General features: G+C 40.6%; 1 protein-coding gene across 1 annotated transcript in view; it reads right to left on the bottom strand.

The window, feature by feature from the left end:
* The window catches only part of LAMA2 (laminin subunit alpha 2), a 1492466-nt gene that overhangs the window by 722068 nt on the left and 754270 nt on the right, over positions 1–16128 (bottom strand). Inside the window, 1 exon segment of the mRNA XM_029596813.1 lies at positions 9973–10074. Within this exon segment, the coding sequence (XP_029452673.1) occupies positions 9973–10074 (102 nt within the window).

Below are 16128 nucleotides of genomic sequence, written 5' to 3'. Positions count from 1 at the left end.
TAATGTGGTAAGAGACCCGCACATGGATAAATCTCAGTGTACCCCACAGGATATGCGCCATAGCCACAGTTTTCGCAATATTGAAAAATCCCTGCAGTTATTAGATGCTTGGCGTACGTTACACCCGATGGAGAAGGATTTCACTCACCTTTCCCGAGCACATCATACTTGGTCCCGATTAGACTATTTATTGGTGGGTAACCAGTTATTTCCTAAGGTAAATGATGCGGGCATTAGTGATATATTGGTTTCGGACCATACTTTGATTTGGTTAGATCTACACTTAGCCAGGAATCAATCGTACACTTGATTTTGGAGATTCCCCTACTATCTAGCAGATGATATTCATTTTAAAAAATACCTGGTAGACAAATGGGAGGAATATGCCCGATTAAATGCATCCCACTCTGATGACCCAATATTATTCTGGTACACAGGGAAGGCGGTTATTAGGGGGGATGTAATAGCCTATGTAGCACATCGCCGAAAAACTCTGGATAAACGCATTCTCACCCTTACGACACAACTGCAACAGGCTAAGAGCCGGCTGCTTCAGCTGTTTGGTGGTACAGGGGGCTTTGAATACTCTGCTCCATCAACGGGCGAAAAAGAGCATTCTATTTTATAAGTTTCAGTTATATAAACATGGTAATAGATCTGGGAAACTTATGGCCAACTTGATTCGGACTACTCATAGATCCCATCATATAGCGGCCATTAAAACCCCCGGGGGTCAAATGATCTCAGATACAGAAGGTATTTTAAATAACTTTCGTCAATACTTCCAGTCACTCTATACATCTGAGGGGTGGCAACCGGCCGCCTGTGAGCGATTCTGTGCCACCGTGGAATTGCCTAAGCTATTGCCTGAACACCGGGAGTGGTTGAATAGACCGCTGGAGGAGGGGGAAGTTCGAGGGGCCATTCACCAAGCCAAACGTTTTAAAGCTCCCGGACCTGACGGATTTACGTCGGAATTTTACAAATATTTGGTGGACCAGTTGGGACCGGTATTGGCCCGAACTTTTTCCTCCCTGATTAGGGTGGGGGAATACCCGGCGCATGCTAATATGGCACACATCACCTTAATTCCCAAGCCGGGTAAGGACCCGTGCTCCCTGGCAGCTTATCGCCCAATTTCTTTGCTTAATGCGGATCAAAAGTTGCTGGCGAGGATTATGGCTGAACGTTTGGCACTTGTGATCCCACATTTAATTGGACACGGGCAGGTGGGCTTTGTCCGGGGCAGATATGGTATCTCCAACGTTCGGAAGCTAGTGGCGGCCATGCTTATGGGGCAACATCTGGAATCTCCCTACTTACTGGTTAGTTTTGACGCTGAAAAAGCGTTCGATAGGGTGGAGTGGGAATATCTTTTTCATGTTTTAAAGGCCATGGGCTTCACTGGTTTTTTCTTGGAAACTATATATTTGCTGTATCGGAATCCAGTGGCCTTGATCCTCGGGAATGGCTCCCACTCTGAGCCCTTTCCGGTTTCTAGGGGCACGCGACAGGGCTGCCCGCTTTCCCCCCTATTGTTTCTATTGCAGTAGGAACCTTTGTTATTGGCTATTCAGAGTACGGCCATCATTAGGGGTATTCGGATGCAAACTGAAATATTTAAATATGTTGCATTCGCTGACGATATAGCGGTATTCCTTACGTCTCCCGAACGTTCCCTTCCAGCTCTTCTTAGATTGGTGGAGACCTTTGGCACATTTGCCGGGTTGCGGCTCAATAGTGGGAAATCGATGGCAATGGCGTTCCCAGACATGACTCATGCGTCCTGGGAGGGCGTCTTTCCCTTGCAATGGGCAGCAGGACCGATACGATATCTGGGGGTACATCTAACACTGAACCCTAGTATGCTCTATGAGGTTAATATCCCACCCCTATTGTCCGCCACTTTGGAGAAATTGCGTGTCTGGCAGGGATTGCCCTTGTCGTTAAGTGGTCGTATCAATATGTTTAAGATGGTCCTGTTGCCCAAGTGGCTTTATGTACTCACTACTCTACCGGTCTGTCTCCGACAAAAGGATCTGGCCTCACTAGATAAAGGACTTAGGCACTTTATATGGAAGGGCGGTAAATCTCGAATTTCATTGACTAACCTGCGGGCGCCTTGGGGGAAGGGGGGCCTTGGAGTCCCTGATCTTGGGCTCTATAATTTGGCGGGTAACCTTCGTCTGGTCCGGGACTGGCTTTTAGACCGGCCCACCTTTGTTCCTGAAGCGGCTGAACAGGCCTTGGTAGCCCCCTTAGCTTTAAATTATGTACTACAAGCCCCTGCTCAATCTCTGCCCTCCTTGCTCACTCAATCTCCTGCCCTTAGGCCGATTCGTCAGGCTTGGCTGAGGGTGACAAAACTACTTGGGATTTCGCGGGTATGTGCCTATCTTCTCCCCCTGCAAGGTAATTTAGAGTTTACCCCTGGTTCTCAAACTCCAGGGTTCCGTGCCTGGAAACGTCAAGGGGTAACACGTCTGGGGCACTTATTTGATATGGAGGGGAACTTACTAACATTGGCGGAATTACAGAAAATGTATAATCTTGGTAGGACACAGATCTTCTCCTACCTGCAGGCAAAGCATTACATTCGATCTCTCACCCCCGATATGTTTAGTGTGAGCGCACTCCACTCCTTAGTTGATCTGTTTCAGTTAGATGGTGAGAAGATACCCTCAGTGTCCACATATTATAAGGCTTTGGTCAAATACTCCAAAGCAGCTGACCTACAGGGTCTGTTGGAGCGCTGGAATAGGGATGGGCTGGTCGTGCTGACACTGCATACACTTAGAACTTGCTTCCGGACTATACCTTCTGTTGTAGAGGGCATGTATTATCGGGAGATGCAATTTAAGTTTCTCTATCGGGCGTATGTGACTGAACAAGTTGCCTATCATTCCCGGATTGCTATTTCGGACACTTGTGTCCGCTGTGGTGGAGCGGTAGGCACACTCTCACATGCGTTCTGGGCCTGTCCCCCAGTGAGGAGGTTTTGGGGTCGTATTGCTCAATACCTAATGCATTTACTGGATTACAAACTACCTATAACACCTATGGTTTTTTTGTTTGGTTGTCTGCCCAAACTTCCTGTAAAGAGACGCAGGATGGGACTGTTTATCTTAAAGTCTTGCTTGGTGGGGAAAATGGTAATATTGACGCAGTGGCGCAGCAAGGACCCTCCTCTGTTCTGGACTTGGAGGAATCACCTGCATCAACTAATGCGTATGGAAGACCTGGATTCTCGACTCACGCCACAAAAGCGTCGGCGATTTTTGGAGATTTGGGATGCTTATTTGCAGATGCTGCCACATCGCTCCAGGAGTTTAATTCTCAATGATTGATTTGGATCTACCCATGACTAGTGGACAATGTGACCTGTACCGAACGGACTGCTGGCTTGTTGCTGGGGGGTAGGGGGGGGGGAGGGAATTCATCAGACACAGTATGCAAGATTGTATAATGTTATTGAGGCAGTGCGGGTGCAGAGTACAACCCACACTGCCGTTCTTGTTTGTATTTTGTTTGAAAAAATAAAACATTTATACAATAAAGCAAAACAGAGAAAGTATTTTTTCACTCAGTGCACAATTAAACTGTGGAGTTTGTTGTGATGAAAGCAGATGATGTAATGAAAGCAGTTAGTGTGGCTGGGTTTAAAGAGGGTTTGGACAAGATTCTAGAGTAAAAGTCCACAAACCACTACTAGCCACATAGACTTGGGGAAGCCACTATTTATCCCTAATTATGAGCAAGAAGGATAGGATCTGTTTTTTGGGATCCAATTGGGTACTTGTGACCTGGATTGGCCACTGTCTGAGACAGGATGCTGGGCTTGATGGACCTTTGGTCTGATCCAGTCTGAGATTTCTTATGTTCTTATATTTTCTTTCTTTAGACAAAATATGAATGCATATATATTAAACACATCTGTACTTTCAACTAAATTGAACAATCTCAAAAACTAAAGAAGGTTAGCCAAATTTAGAAATGTATATAAGAAGAGAAAGGGGATTCTGGCAGGCTCTCTTGTAACTTATGATTTTTCCTACATTTTTGTGTGTCAATTCACCTCCTTTGTATCTGTTACCAAGTGTCCAATATATCTATGTGTATTTTTTTGATTGAAGAGAATGCTCTGAACTACACGTCAAGGAATATTTGAATGTCCAAGCTGACTGCTTAAAGTATTTTAAATGAGCAAATGAATCATTCAAATAGAAATGGAAGACTCTGTGATTTCACATCACTCACCAAGGTTAGCTTCCTAATTATTTTTATAAAAATATGGATTTTCCCTATTCCTCAGCCATCCTCACAATTCCTACTCGTATTTAAATTCCCTAATGCAAGCCCTGAAAAAAAACAGAGCTAGCATGCTCAGGCTCTCTTACCAGTCTTTGAATCAAGTGAGCGAATGAAAGATATTGCTGGCATCTGTATTTGCATTGCTTTTTTAAACTTTCAACATTGTATGGAAAAATAAAGCAGTATACATACTTCATATTGAGCCATCTCGTAAACAACTAACTGTATTTCCTAAGTATGTTGACTTGACATATACACAAAAAAACACCCCACATCTTGTATCCAACTTGACTTCTTTTTCACAGAAGAGATATCACCATACTAAGAAAACCTTGAAAAACAGAACCCTCATTCTACGTTCCCCACCCGTTCTTCCCTAAGAGAAAGAACACATTTACCGAATTAGTAACTGCTCACCAAGAAGAAAGAAAGAGAAAAATCCCCAAATCAACACGTCTTGAATTGTATGGCAAGAGTATGTGTTGATTGGGGCCACAGGAAGAAGGTGTTACAGAATTCCATGATGGCAGTATGCAACTTGGTTTTTTGCTTTTTATACTCTTTTTTTTGTTTAGACTAATTTTTTTTTACCTGTTTTCTCATCTCTGACTCCTCTTTTCCCTGACCAACCGATGCCTCGTATCTTGCTAAGTGGTCGAGGATGCCTTTTGGAATATAAGGATGCTTTTGTTTTTATATAGAGAGGCAATATAAATGATTGCTGCATTTTTTCCCCCCCATTCATTCCTGTGAAGCTTGGCTTTTTAAGTGTTTCAGAACTAATGTAAATGAAGCTGAATTGTAACTGCAACACAGACAAGGAATTTTGCATTTTTATCCCTAGATTGCACTGATATAACTCCTTAGGCATGTGCTGTATGGCTGCTGCCTTTGTCTAATTTCAGATGTTGCTGATGTCAGGAGTTTAGTCTTCTCATGTCCAAAAAGGGTACATGCGTGTCATATTCTAATGAGGCAAATAATATATCCCATACCTGGAAGATAGATTTACATAAAATCCCTCATTTAAAGGTTAATTCACCAAGGAGTAGGTAACCTACAATAATATTAACAGAGGTTAATGCATGCTATTTATTGAATGAACCCCAATGGAAATAATGGGAGACGTGGCCAACAACGTGCATTAACTCACGTTTACCGCACAGTAGTGCTTACTGCAGAGTACTGCACCTTAGTGGATCACCCTCTGTATGCTCATTATCAACCTATTTGTCCCTAAGGAGCCGCTTTCCAAATCATTACAGCAGATATTCACCAAGGCCAGCCTCTGAATGAATGCATTTGCCTCATATCTTTATTATCATAAGAGGTGAAGTCCCAGTTTACTGTAGGGGCACTGTAGGAGGCAGTGGGTCACTTTGCAGGGGGAGGCAGTGAAGACTAAAAGAGGAATTTGGGAAGGGGGTGAGGAGTAAAGTATGTTTCTTGGGAAGAGTGGCTCCATAGGAGTACAGCCTTGGGTCTTAGTTCCTAGGATGGGTGAGGGAGATGTGAGGAAGTGGAGAGCAGATACTGTTCCTTCAAAAATAAGATCGCAAGGAGGTGGAAAGTTAAGTATAGTTACATAGAGAAGGGATGAAAGTAAGCACTAGTGGTTGGGGAGAGGAATTATGAGAAATGAATGCAGTTTCCTTTAGGGGAGAATAAGATCTTTTGCTTATAGGCGGTTAAATCTGCTGCTGAAAATTGGGGAAAAGAGCACTGAAATGGGGAGTGATAGCTATCACTTGCAGATAAAAGGACTAAGTGCTAATGACTGAGGGTGGTATTATAAGGGGGTAAGAAATGAAAGTTTTTGCATGGGGGTTGTGCAATGAATACTGATTCCTCCCCTTAAGAAAAGTCCATGTGCTACTTTTAACATGGTAGTTTGCTTTGGAAATTATCCCAGCAAAACTTTGTGAAAACAATTGCACCTTCTATTTGGCATACACAGTTTTGCCAAGAAAATTTACATGCATACTTTTTAGAATAAAAAATATGCGCATAAGTCTCAACCCCATCCAGACTTCAGTTCCTGGAATGCTTCTCTTCTGTATTAAATTATACACATAGGACCTGATTTTCAAAAGTATTTGTACATGTAAACCTGAGTTTTACATGTGTAAATGCATTTTAACTGTGTAAGTGGGCTTTTGAAAATTTGCTGCTATATAGGTTATTAAATAGTCCATAGGATTTACTCTCGTAAGTGCACTTTATGAGGTAGATTTTAAAAGCCCGGTGCTTGTATTAATTAGGTGATGTACAAATAGTCAGGCTCACGCACATCGAGTGGATTTTAAAAGCCGCCCGGATACGCGCATTTCTCCCATAGCGCACACATCTCCAAAGATTTCAAAAAGGGATGGAGTGTGGGCATGGTCTGGGTAGGGCATGGACATTTCGGTGCATGAACCAGAGATGTGCGCTTAAATACATTTGCGCTCCGGTACATACTGAGGTCCCCTGCCACATAATTTTACTTCTGCTATAGATGACATATAAGTTAAAAATAAAAACAACTAGGCAGATCTGCAGGGTCAGGCCTGGTGGGATTTGGAGGACCTATAAGAATATAAGAACATAAGATATGCCACACTGGGTCAGACCAAGGGTCCATCAAGCCCAACATCTTGTTTCCAACAGTGGCTAATCCAAGTCACAAGTACCTGGTAAGTACCCAAACATTAAAAAGATCTCAAGCTACTATTGCTTATTAGTTATTTATTCTGCTTTTTACACTTCAAAGTGGATTACATTCAGGTACTGTAGGTATTTCCCTATCCCCAGAGGGCTTACAGTCTAAGGCCTAGATTTATCAAACTGTAAAGGGGCATCATGATTGGTAATAGCCTATTTATCTCAATGTGTGTTATGTTAGCACAGGTATTACTGCAAAGTGTATTAAATTTTCACACTTTGCAGTAAATACCTACATAATTGCATTTCCCTACCTGCAAAGTAATAATTTTACCACTGGAGGTAGAGGTAGAGGGAGAGAGAGAGAGAGAGAGAGAGAGAGAGAGAGAGAACCTATCTTCAAGGCTCTTGTAGTAGTTAGCTATTTATGCTACTATAGGAGGCCCACCTAGTTAGGTAGTAGTGTAGGGGTTAGGGGCCACTTTTACATGCAGAGTGAGACGTACAAACAGAACATTACACTCTTGTGAAGATTTAATGTCCTTCGGAGTGAGGAAATTCACACAACGATGACATTTGTACAATGTTCTCTCAACCTAGTACCTGGGTAACATCAACCAGGTTGAGAGAACATTGTACAAATCTTCACAAGAATTTTAGACATTATAAGTGATGGACATTCTACAAGAGGAGTTGATTTGTACACTGCAGTCTCTGCTAGCTGCATTGTATAAATCAACTCCTTTTCATCACTTAGGTCAAAAATTCTTTAATGATGTCACTTTTACAATGGATACCTCTGAATGTGCCTGTAACCCCCCCCCCCCCCCCAACACCAACCCACCCCGATTCAAAGTGCCCCCTTACAATGGTCCATATGTCAGACTGAGCCTTATAAAAAGTCTCTCCCTCTCCCCAATGTCCACCAGACACCTGGGCCTAACCATGAGCTGTAGCAAAGTGGCACACATAAAGCTACAGACAGGCACGTGTGAAGAGTATTTTATAAATTTGCATGCATAGGTTATAAAATAGTGCACATGCCCAGCCTTTTAAAAATCTACTCGTTAACAAGAACCAATTTACCTCTCCTAGGTGCCCGATTTAATATTTAAGGAGGCACTAGGGAAAATTGTGGCGCCTGGGAGAGGTGACTGTCAGCCGGTTAGGAAAATGGACACTCAGTTTATGAGTGTCCATTTTCCTAACCTCTGCACAGCCACGGGAGAGGAAAATGGATGCTCATTAATTGAGCATCTCTTTCCCTAACCTGAACGCTGGCACACTTTTTTCTTTTTTTAAATACTCCTATTTCGGTTCCTCCAACTTAATATCACAACGATACTAAGTCAGAGGAACTGAAAAAAGGAACAGAAAAGCAATATTTTCTGCTTTTCTCTAATTTTTTTGGGCTCTTCAAGAATTAACTCCTGCTCTAGGCAGGCGTTAATTTTTGCAGGTTAAAATGTGTGCGTTGGATACACTTTTATTTTTTTAATCGGGGGAGAATAGCTAATAGCCTCATCAACATGCATTTGCATGTGGTGAGTGCTATTAGCTTCTCAGGGGGTTGGACATGCATTTTAGACATGCTAATCCCCTTATAGCTGAGTGTTCTGTATTGCATCTGTCTGTAGGAGTCACCATTCAGGAAAAGTATATAGGCATTATTGATGAAAATACATTGAAATCTTCTGCTCAGTGTGCAGTGGCAGCCAAGAAAGCAAACTGAAAGCTAGGAATTATTAGGAAAGGAATGGAAAAGAAAAAAGAGAATATCATAATGCCTCTATCACTCCATGGTGGGACCTCATCTTGAAATTTGTGTGCAGTTCTGGTCACTATAACTCAAAAAGATATAGCAGAATTAGGAAAGGTACAGAGAAGGGCGATCGAAATGATAAAGGGGATGGAACAATTCCCCTATGAGGAAAGACTAAAGAGGTTACATCTATTTAGTTTGGAGAAGAGACAGCTGAGGGAAGATATATAGAGGTCTATAAAATAATAAGTGGAGAAGAATGAGTAAACGTTAATCACCTGTTTAGAGGACACACAATGAAGTTACTAAGTAATACATTTAAAACTAATAAGAGAAAACTTTTTTTACTCATAATTAAGCTCTGGAATTCATTTGCAGAGGATTTGGTGAAAGCTACTAGTGTATCTGCATTTAAAAATGGTTTGGACAAGTTCCTGGAAGAAAAGTCCATTAACCATTATTAAGGTGGAACTGCAAAAATACACTGCTCATCTCTGGTATAAGAAGCATGAAATCTATCTACCCCTTGGGATCCTGCCAGGTACTTGTGTCCTAGATTGGCCACTGTTGGAAACAGGATACTGGGCTTGATGGATCTTTGATCTGACCCAGTATGGCAAGTCTTATATTCTTATGTTCTACTTAACTGGATCACTTTGAATATTTGAGGTATCCTATTCAGAAACACCCCTGAAACACTCCCTCCCCTTATCTGGCTAAATTTTACCTGGGTAAAGACTTACTGAGTAAAATTTATCCTGGTAGAGGGACAGAGATTTAAAACCTTGGGTCTGATCTGAATAACTCCTTCTATACTGACATTTTCCAAAAGAAGAATATTCAGAATCTATGTTGTTGTCCCTCCCGACGCAGCCTTTGGGCAAAACACGGGGTCCGTGTTGGGGGACTGATAAAGATTTTCAATTGGATATGTTCACACAAGAGGAGTTGTTTTTGGAATAAAGTATTGAAAACTACCTGAACTTTATAAGGACTTTTACTTGCTCGACACTCTACTTGCTATTTTGATCACTTATTGAGTGTGGTTTCTAACTCCACTTATTTCCCTTTGAAATAACTCAAATGTTACCCACACAACCCCCTATTAATATGAACCTCTCTATGCCTTACTATGTTTCTTTTTTTTTTTTTGGATTACATTTTTAATACCTCATCATCATTAGCCTTCAGCAGATCAATACAGTGTGACAAACTGGTAAGAAAAGCAACAGCAGGACATGCTGGAAATACTTTACCTCAATAATAACATCAGCGTGAAGTATTGTTTGAACGGTTTCCTCATGTCCTGTGATGTCATAGGAGATAGTAAAAGTCAATTGTCCTCCAGCTGCAGTCACCTACAAAAAGGAAAAAGGTGATCATTAGTAGATAAGATATTTGATCCATATGGGATGGACTTACAGTATAAAAAAGGGAAGTGATTTTGCTGGTGCCTTACAAAGGAGCATTTGGGGACTGTAGAATGCCAGTGTGAATGTGTCTGGTTTTATTTTATTAGTAGTTTTGTTAAAATATGATGACATGCATCAACATTCTCTAATGAACTTTTGATAATTCTATGAAAGTGAACTAGGGAAGAAAATTCCATGAACCCTACAGAACAGAAAAACATTAGAATTCACCAAATTCACTTCTCTGCTTTACAGAAAAATGTACCAGTCCTTGCCCTGCCTCTATCTCAAGCAGGTGGGATAAGTGAAGGAGAGATAAATATTCAAACAGCCCACATTGGTTAAAGATACGCAAGTACCTTTTACGTTCAGACTTTAGCTTGAATTTTTAAAGTGGATCTGTGCTCATAAATTAGCTTTGAAAATTCACAAATGTGTGCAGAACCAGTGCTGACATACATGCACAAAGTTATACCTGCTTTAACTTTGTGTATATTTACTTATATATTTTTGATTTTCAAAAGTATGTATATGAATCATATCCCTGCCGCAAACCCACCACTCTGGAATGCCTATTCATAGCACATAAGAGTACACATAACACCCCCCTCCAGATAATTTTTAAAGTCCATTTTATGTTCAAAAAGCCTACTTTTATGCACATATATGACTTTGAAAATTATCCCATTATGCACAGGGCCTTCGACCCAATGGAAGACCTGCTTTTGGGGCTGATAGTGTGAGCCCATGACTTAACCCTGGCATTGAGTGTGTGCCCTAACACCTTTAGGAGATCCAGGTATAGAGTTATACATATTCAGCAAAATATAAGATCTCAAAAGTCAAATAGAATAATTTGATGCAGTCAGAAAACCCAAATTCTTAATACAGCAAAAAAAAAAAAGAAAGGATAAATGTAGAGAAGGTAATTTTCAAAGCTATTTCCATGGAAATGGGCTTTTAAAAATTGCCCATCCTATGTGTTGGTAAACATGCAATTGGTGCTCCTGGGGGCAAGGCTGGGGAGGGGTTTGCATTTATGCACTTACTTTTGCATTCTCATAAGTCTGTATGTATTTTTCTCATAACGCTACCACACAAAAAAGCAAGAAGTAATTTCACAACATCAGAACAAATGTATGATAAAAGCAAAGCATGTCAAGCAGCACTGTTTGAATTTTCAAGAAGGCTCCTCACAGTAAAAATGTTGCTAGCAGAAACTGGATTTGACATTTGCTTGGTTTTGATTGTAAATATTACTACCCTTACCATATGGGTTAGGGATAACTGCACAGAGCAGCAGATACCATAAGAAGCTTGTTGGGAAGACTGGCTGGATCATTTGGTCCTTTTTTGCCATCATTATTATGACTTTCAATTATATCAGCTAAATTGGATTTTAAGACACTGGTCCACAAAACTTGGGAGGAAGCTTTAAAAGTATCCTATTGGAAATGAGCAGGAATTAAACAACAGATTAACTTTAATCACAACCTATGTTAACAAAATGAAAAGTCACAGATGTTTTGGAAATTCTAAAAAATGTTTACATTGGCTGTAGTGAATAATGGCATTGTAAGTGAAAACTTTCAGCAACTTTCCATCATTAATCAGTAAAGTTACATTGGAAAATGCTTTAAGTTTCCAGCGTGATTATCACTGCTATATTCTAAAGACCTTCATGCTTAAATATTGATCAAACAATACTCAAGGCCTTGAGGATATTCTCCCTCCTCCCAAGATAGAATCTTAGACTCAGAGGGGCTCAAGTCAGCAGAGGATATTTTGACCATCAAAAGCCCTAAAGTTAAAGGTGACCCTGGGACTCTCTTGGGAAGTCTTTAGCCTAGGGCATTAAAAATTAGAATAAAGAAATAAAAAAAAGAAGTGCATCGGTACTAGTGCGTTAATGAAAGAATCCTTGTCCCAAAAGAATTACTTTTTTATTGTCTTCAAATACAGCTAAACTTTGTTGGCTATGCTTTCTGTAATTATAAGGGAAACCCATGGTTTTCCCCTTATAAGTTAAAGATTTCCCAATTATATTTCCACATTTAGAGGGTAATTTTATAACAGCCTGTGTAGGGCTGAGGTAGAAAATATAGAAAATACACACAGGCTCTAGCCAGTATTTAGTGGGCTTATGTGCACAAGTCTGCTTTGAAAATTAGCAGGTGAAAGCAGAACCCAGCACAGGATACATGCATACAGTTACTCCTGCTTGGGATCAGGGGTGAATGTGCAAGTGTATATTTACACACACATACCTTCGAACATCAAAGGTATGCGTGCAAATGGGTTTTCCCACCCCGACTCTGTCCTAAGGGAACGCCCCTTCCTAGTATACCTAAAAGTACACACGAGATCACTTTTGCGAATACTTTTATGTATACAACTGCCTGGACAATTTTCAAAGTTGATTTATGCACATGAAAGTGTTTTTTATGCAAATAAATGTTTTTGAAAATCAAGCCCATACTGTATGCTTCAGCCATAGTTTAGAGGACATAGATAATTAATCATGCTTACCATCTTCCCCACAATCAGCACCAATTACAAAAGTAATAACATTTGAGCAACAGACATATTTATGAAGACCAGATCCAAAATGATAAAAGTAACAATAGCAAATATAAAAAACAAACATATTTACCTGACAAAATATTGAAAAATATTATCAAACCAAGGCAACAATGACTAAAATAATGTGATCATGTCAGGACTAGAGAAAGATTCCCTTGCCAGGGGAAATAGGTTATACTGTAGCTGTCCCTGTAAACTCAATAAGTAAACTCACTGGCTACCCGTGGCTTACAGGATAATTTATAAATCTATGTCGCTGATACACAAAGCCATTCAAAACAGAGAAATGCACTGGTTCACAGATCAACTACAATTCAAAACGTCTTCCCGCCCAACGAGATTCCAGAATTTAGCCAAACTAAATATCCCAGCACCCAATCTGACTAAACTCTCTAGTACAAAAGAACGATCTTTCATCATTGCTGGATCAACAATATGGAACACCATGCCCTCTGAATTACGCCAGGAACTCTGTCACAAAAAATTTAAACAAAACCTTAAAACCTGGCTATTTAAAAAAGCCTACTATCAATGATCTGAATCCTCAACTACTCTTCCTAACTGCCACAATCTCTCATATATTGCTTATATTCTATTAATACAAAGTTATATACTGTATTGTATTCGTTCAGCTACCATGTTATATTGTAAAGCGCAATGCTGAATTACTGTTTGAATGTAAACCGAGGTGATGTTATTTACGTACCCCGGTATAAAAAAATCTACAAATAAATAAATAAATAAATAAATAAGTAGGGTAATAATAATGATGACCAGCATGAAAGGCAGGTTTTGTCTAAGATCTGTAAATGTTTGCAATGATGTATTTTTGTATGCCTCTACGCAAACAGCATCTGTCTGCTATGAACAATCTCAGTATTAATTAATTTATTTAAAAGTTTCAATATTCTACATATATATTCTCCATTAGGAGTGTCCATTAGGAGTGTGCAATCAAATATTGCAATGAAATTGTCTATTTTGTCAATTTAGGATCGCCATAATGCCGAAATTTCATAACTGGATGTTAGCCAATGGGAATGCAGAACCATACCTCTAGCTAATAAACTGCTCCTCCAATTGACACTTTTTAACTTAGTATTTTCAGTTAGGTGCACTAAGTCTGAAATTAGGGAAACTCAAAATAAACACCCCCAAACCATTTTCAAAATGAAATCAAACAATGATATGATATAAAAACGACACACACACATATAAAATACAACACACCCCTATTCTCCACTCCATCCTTCCTAGATAGCAGATAATCATTTTAAACACTGTCAAAAGGTTTATTTACATCTGTTCTAATGTATACCAAATCCATTTTTTACCCTTTCCTGATTTAATTCTTATGTCACACAGTCAAAGAAATTAATCAGATTTCTTTAACATAATCTTCCTCTTATAAACAAAACGTGATTTTAGATTCTTAATTTTCACTCAGTCTTATTTTTTTTCTTTCTTTTTTTTTACTACTTTGAACAAGTGATATTTATACTACTGTAATATTGGAACCATTTTTGCACTGAAGCAAAGTTTTTGGCAAATTCCTGCCACCCTCCTAGTGTTCACAATGTTTTAAAAATATCTCTTTAGTATTTCCACTAGTAGAAATCTAAGAAACCGGGGTGCTGCTTTGCTGACCCTTCATCAGAAATCATGAAGTATAGATAAAAAGTAAATAACAAACAACTAAGAGCAGATTCAGAAAAGGGAGGTTTTACAGAGTATAATAACAATATACGATTCCTATTTATCATTATAAAAAAAAAACCATACACTTATACGATAAGCGCAGACCCTATTTTCTGGAGCATGTGCACACCCACATGTATATGTGGATCCCAAAGACAATGCATATTAGGATCCGCTTGGACACCATGACATGTCTTGAAAATTTAGGGGTAGATCTTAAAAAAATACGCGATCGCGTACTTTTGTTCGCGCACCAGGCGCGAACAAAAGTACGCTGGATTTTATAAGATACCCGCGTAGCCGCGCGTATCTTATAAAATCTGGGGTCGGCGCACGCAAGGGGGTGCACATTTGTGCAACCTGCGCGTGCCGAGCCCAGCGCGCACTGCCTGTTCCCTCCGAGGCCGCTCCGATTTCGGAGCGGCCTCGGAGGGAACTTTCCTTTGCCCTCCCCCCACCTTCCCCTCCCTCCCCCTACCTAACCCACCCCCCCCCCCGGCCCTATCTAAACCCCCCCTACCTTTGTCGGCAAAGTTACGCCTGCTTTCAGCAGGCGTAACTTTGCGCGCGTCGGCCGGCTGCCCCGCTCCATGTTCCGGTCCCGGGTGCTAGTCCGGAGGCCGCGGCCATGCCCCCGGAACGCCCTCGGGCCGAAACCACGCCCGTGTCGCCACCCTCAAAACGCCGCGTCACGCACGTCGCCGCCCCCAGAACGCCGCGTCACTCCGGCCACGCCCCCGACATGCCCCTTTTCAAAAGCCCCGGGACTTACTCGCGTCCCGAGGCTTTACGCGCGCCGGCGGCCTATGCGAAATAGGTGTGCCGGCGCGCAGGGCTTTTAAAATCCGCCCCTTAGTGTAAATAGGACACCAAACACAAGTTATTAAGGAGGCAAAGACATTTATTTATTTATTTAAATGTTTTATATACCGGCATTGCATGTGAGAATCACTAGTTCACAATGGTTTACATGTAAAACATTCATAAATAAAATGAGTGTTACAGGGTGGATAGACATTCATAGAAGTGGTAGTACAAAGGAAAACATCTAACGTTGAAATAGAGCTAGATAAAAAGGTCAGTGTGGGGAAATGGGATATTGAACGAGAATTATTTATGTTATCTGAGTCAGGGGGCGCTAGGTGTTGCAGTCAAGTAGAAGGCATTTTTGAATAGCCAAGTTTTTAAATTGCTTTTGAATTTCTTTGTATCTGTTAATGTTTGAACTTCTTCTGGTATGGTATTCCATAGTTTTGGTCCAAGGTACCGAAACACAAGCTAAGGCTGCGCTCTAAAAGTCAATTGATTATACGATAAGCGCAGACAAATTCTATGTTGGTCACAGATTTTGTATTCAAAAATCAATTCTTTATTCTGGCAACTCCACTGATGAATATAAAGGTTTCAATGAAAATACTAGGGTCCCCCATAGTTTTGGGCCAGCAATTGAGATCACTCTATCTCTAGTTGGTGTTAGATGAGAGCCTCTTAAATTTCAAAGAAGTCTTTATTCTGTGATCTGGGAGTTTGCACGGAGATGTGAGGTTTGAATGATATTCTCAGCAGATTGTTGTTGATCAGGTTGATGTTGTATATTATAGCTAGAACTTTATAATGTATTCTTGACTGTACAGGAAGCCAATGTAGAACCATCAGAATTGGGGTGATGTGGTCAAATTTTCTTGCTCCAGATAATAGTCTAGCAGTGGCATTGTGTAG

This window comes from Rhinatrema bivittatum, chromosome 3 (genome assembly GCF_901001135.1).
Source record: "Rhinatrema bivittatum chromosome 3, aRhiBiv1.1, whole genome shotgun sequence".
Taxonomy (NCBI): Eukaryota; Metazoa; Chordata; class Amphibia; order Gymnophiona; family Rhinatrematidae; genus Rhinatrema; species Rhinatrema bivittatum.
The sequence above is the reverse complement of the archived record's forward strand: the minus strand, read 5'-3'. Positions and strand labels throughout refer to the sequence as shown.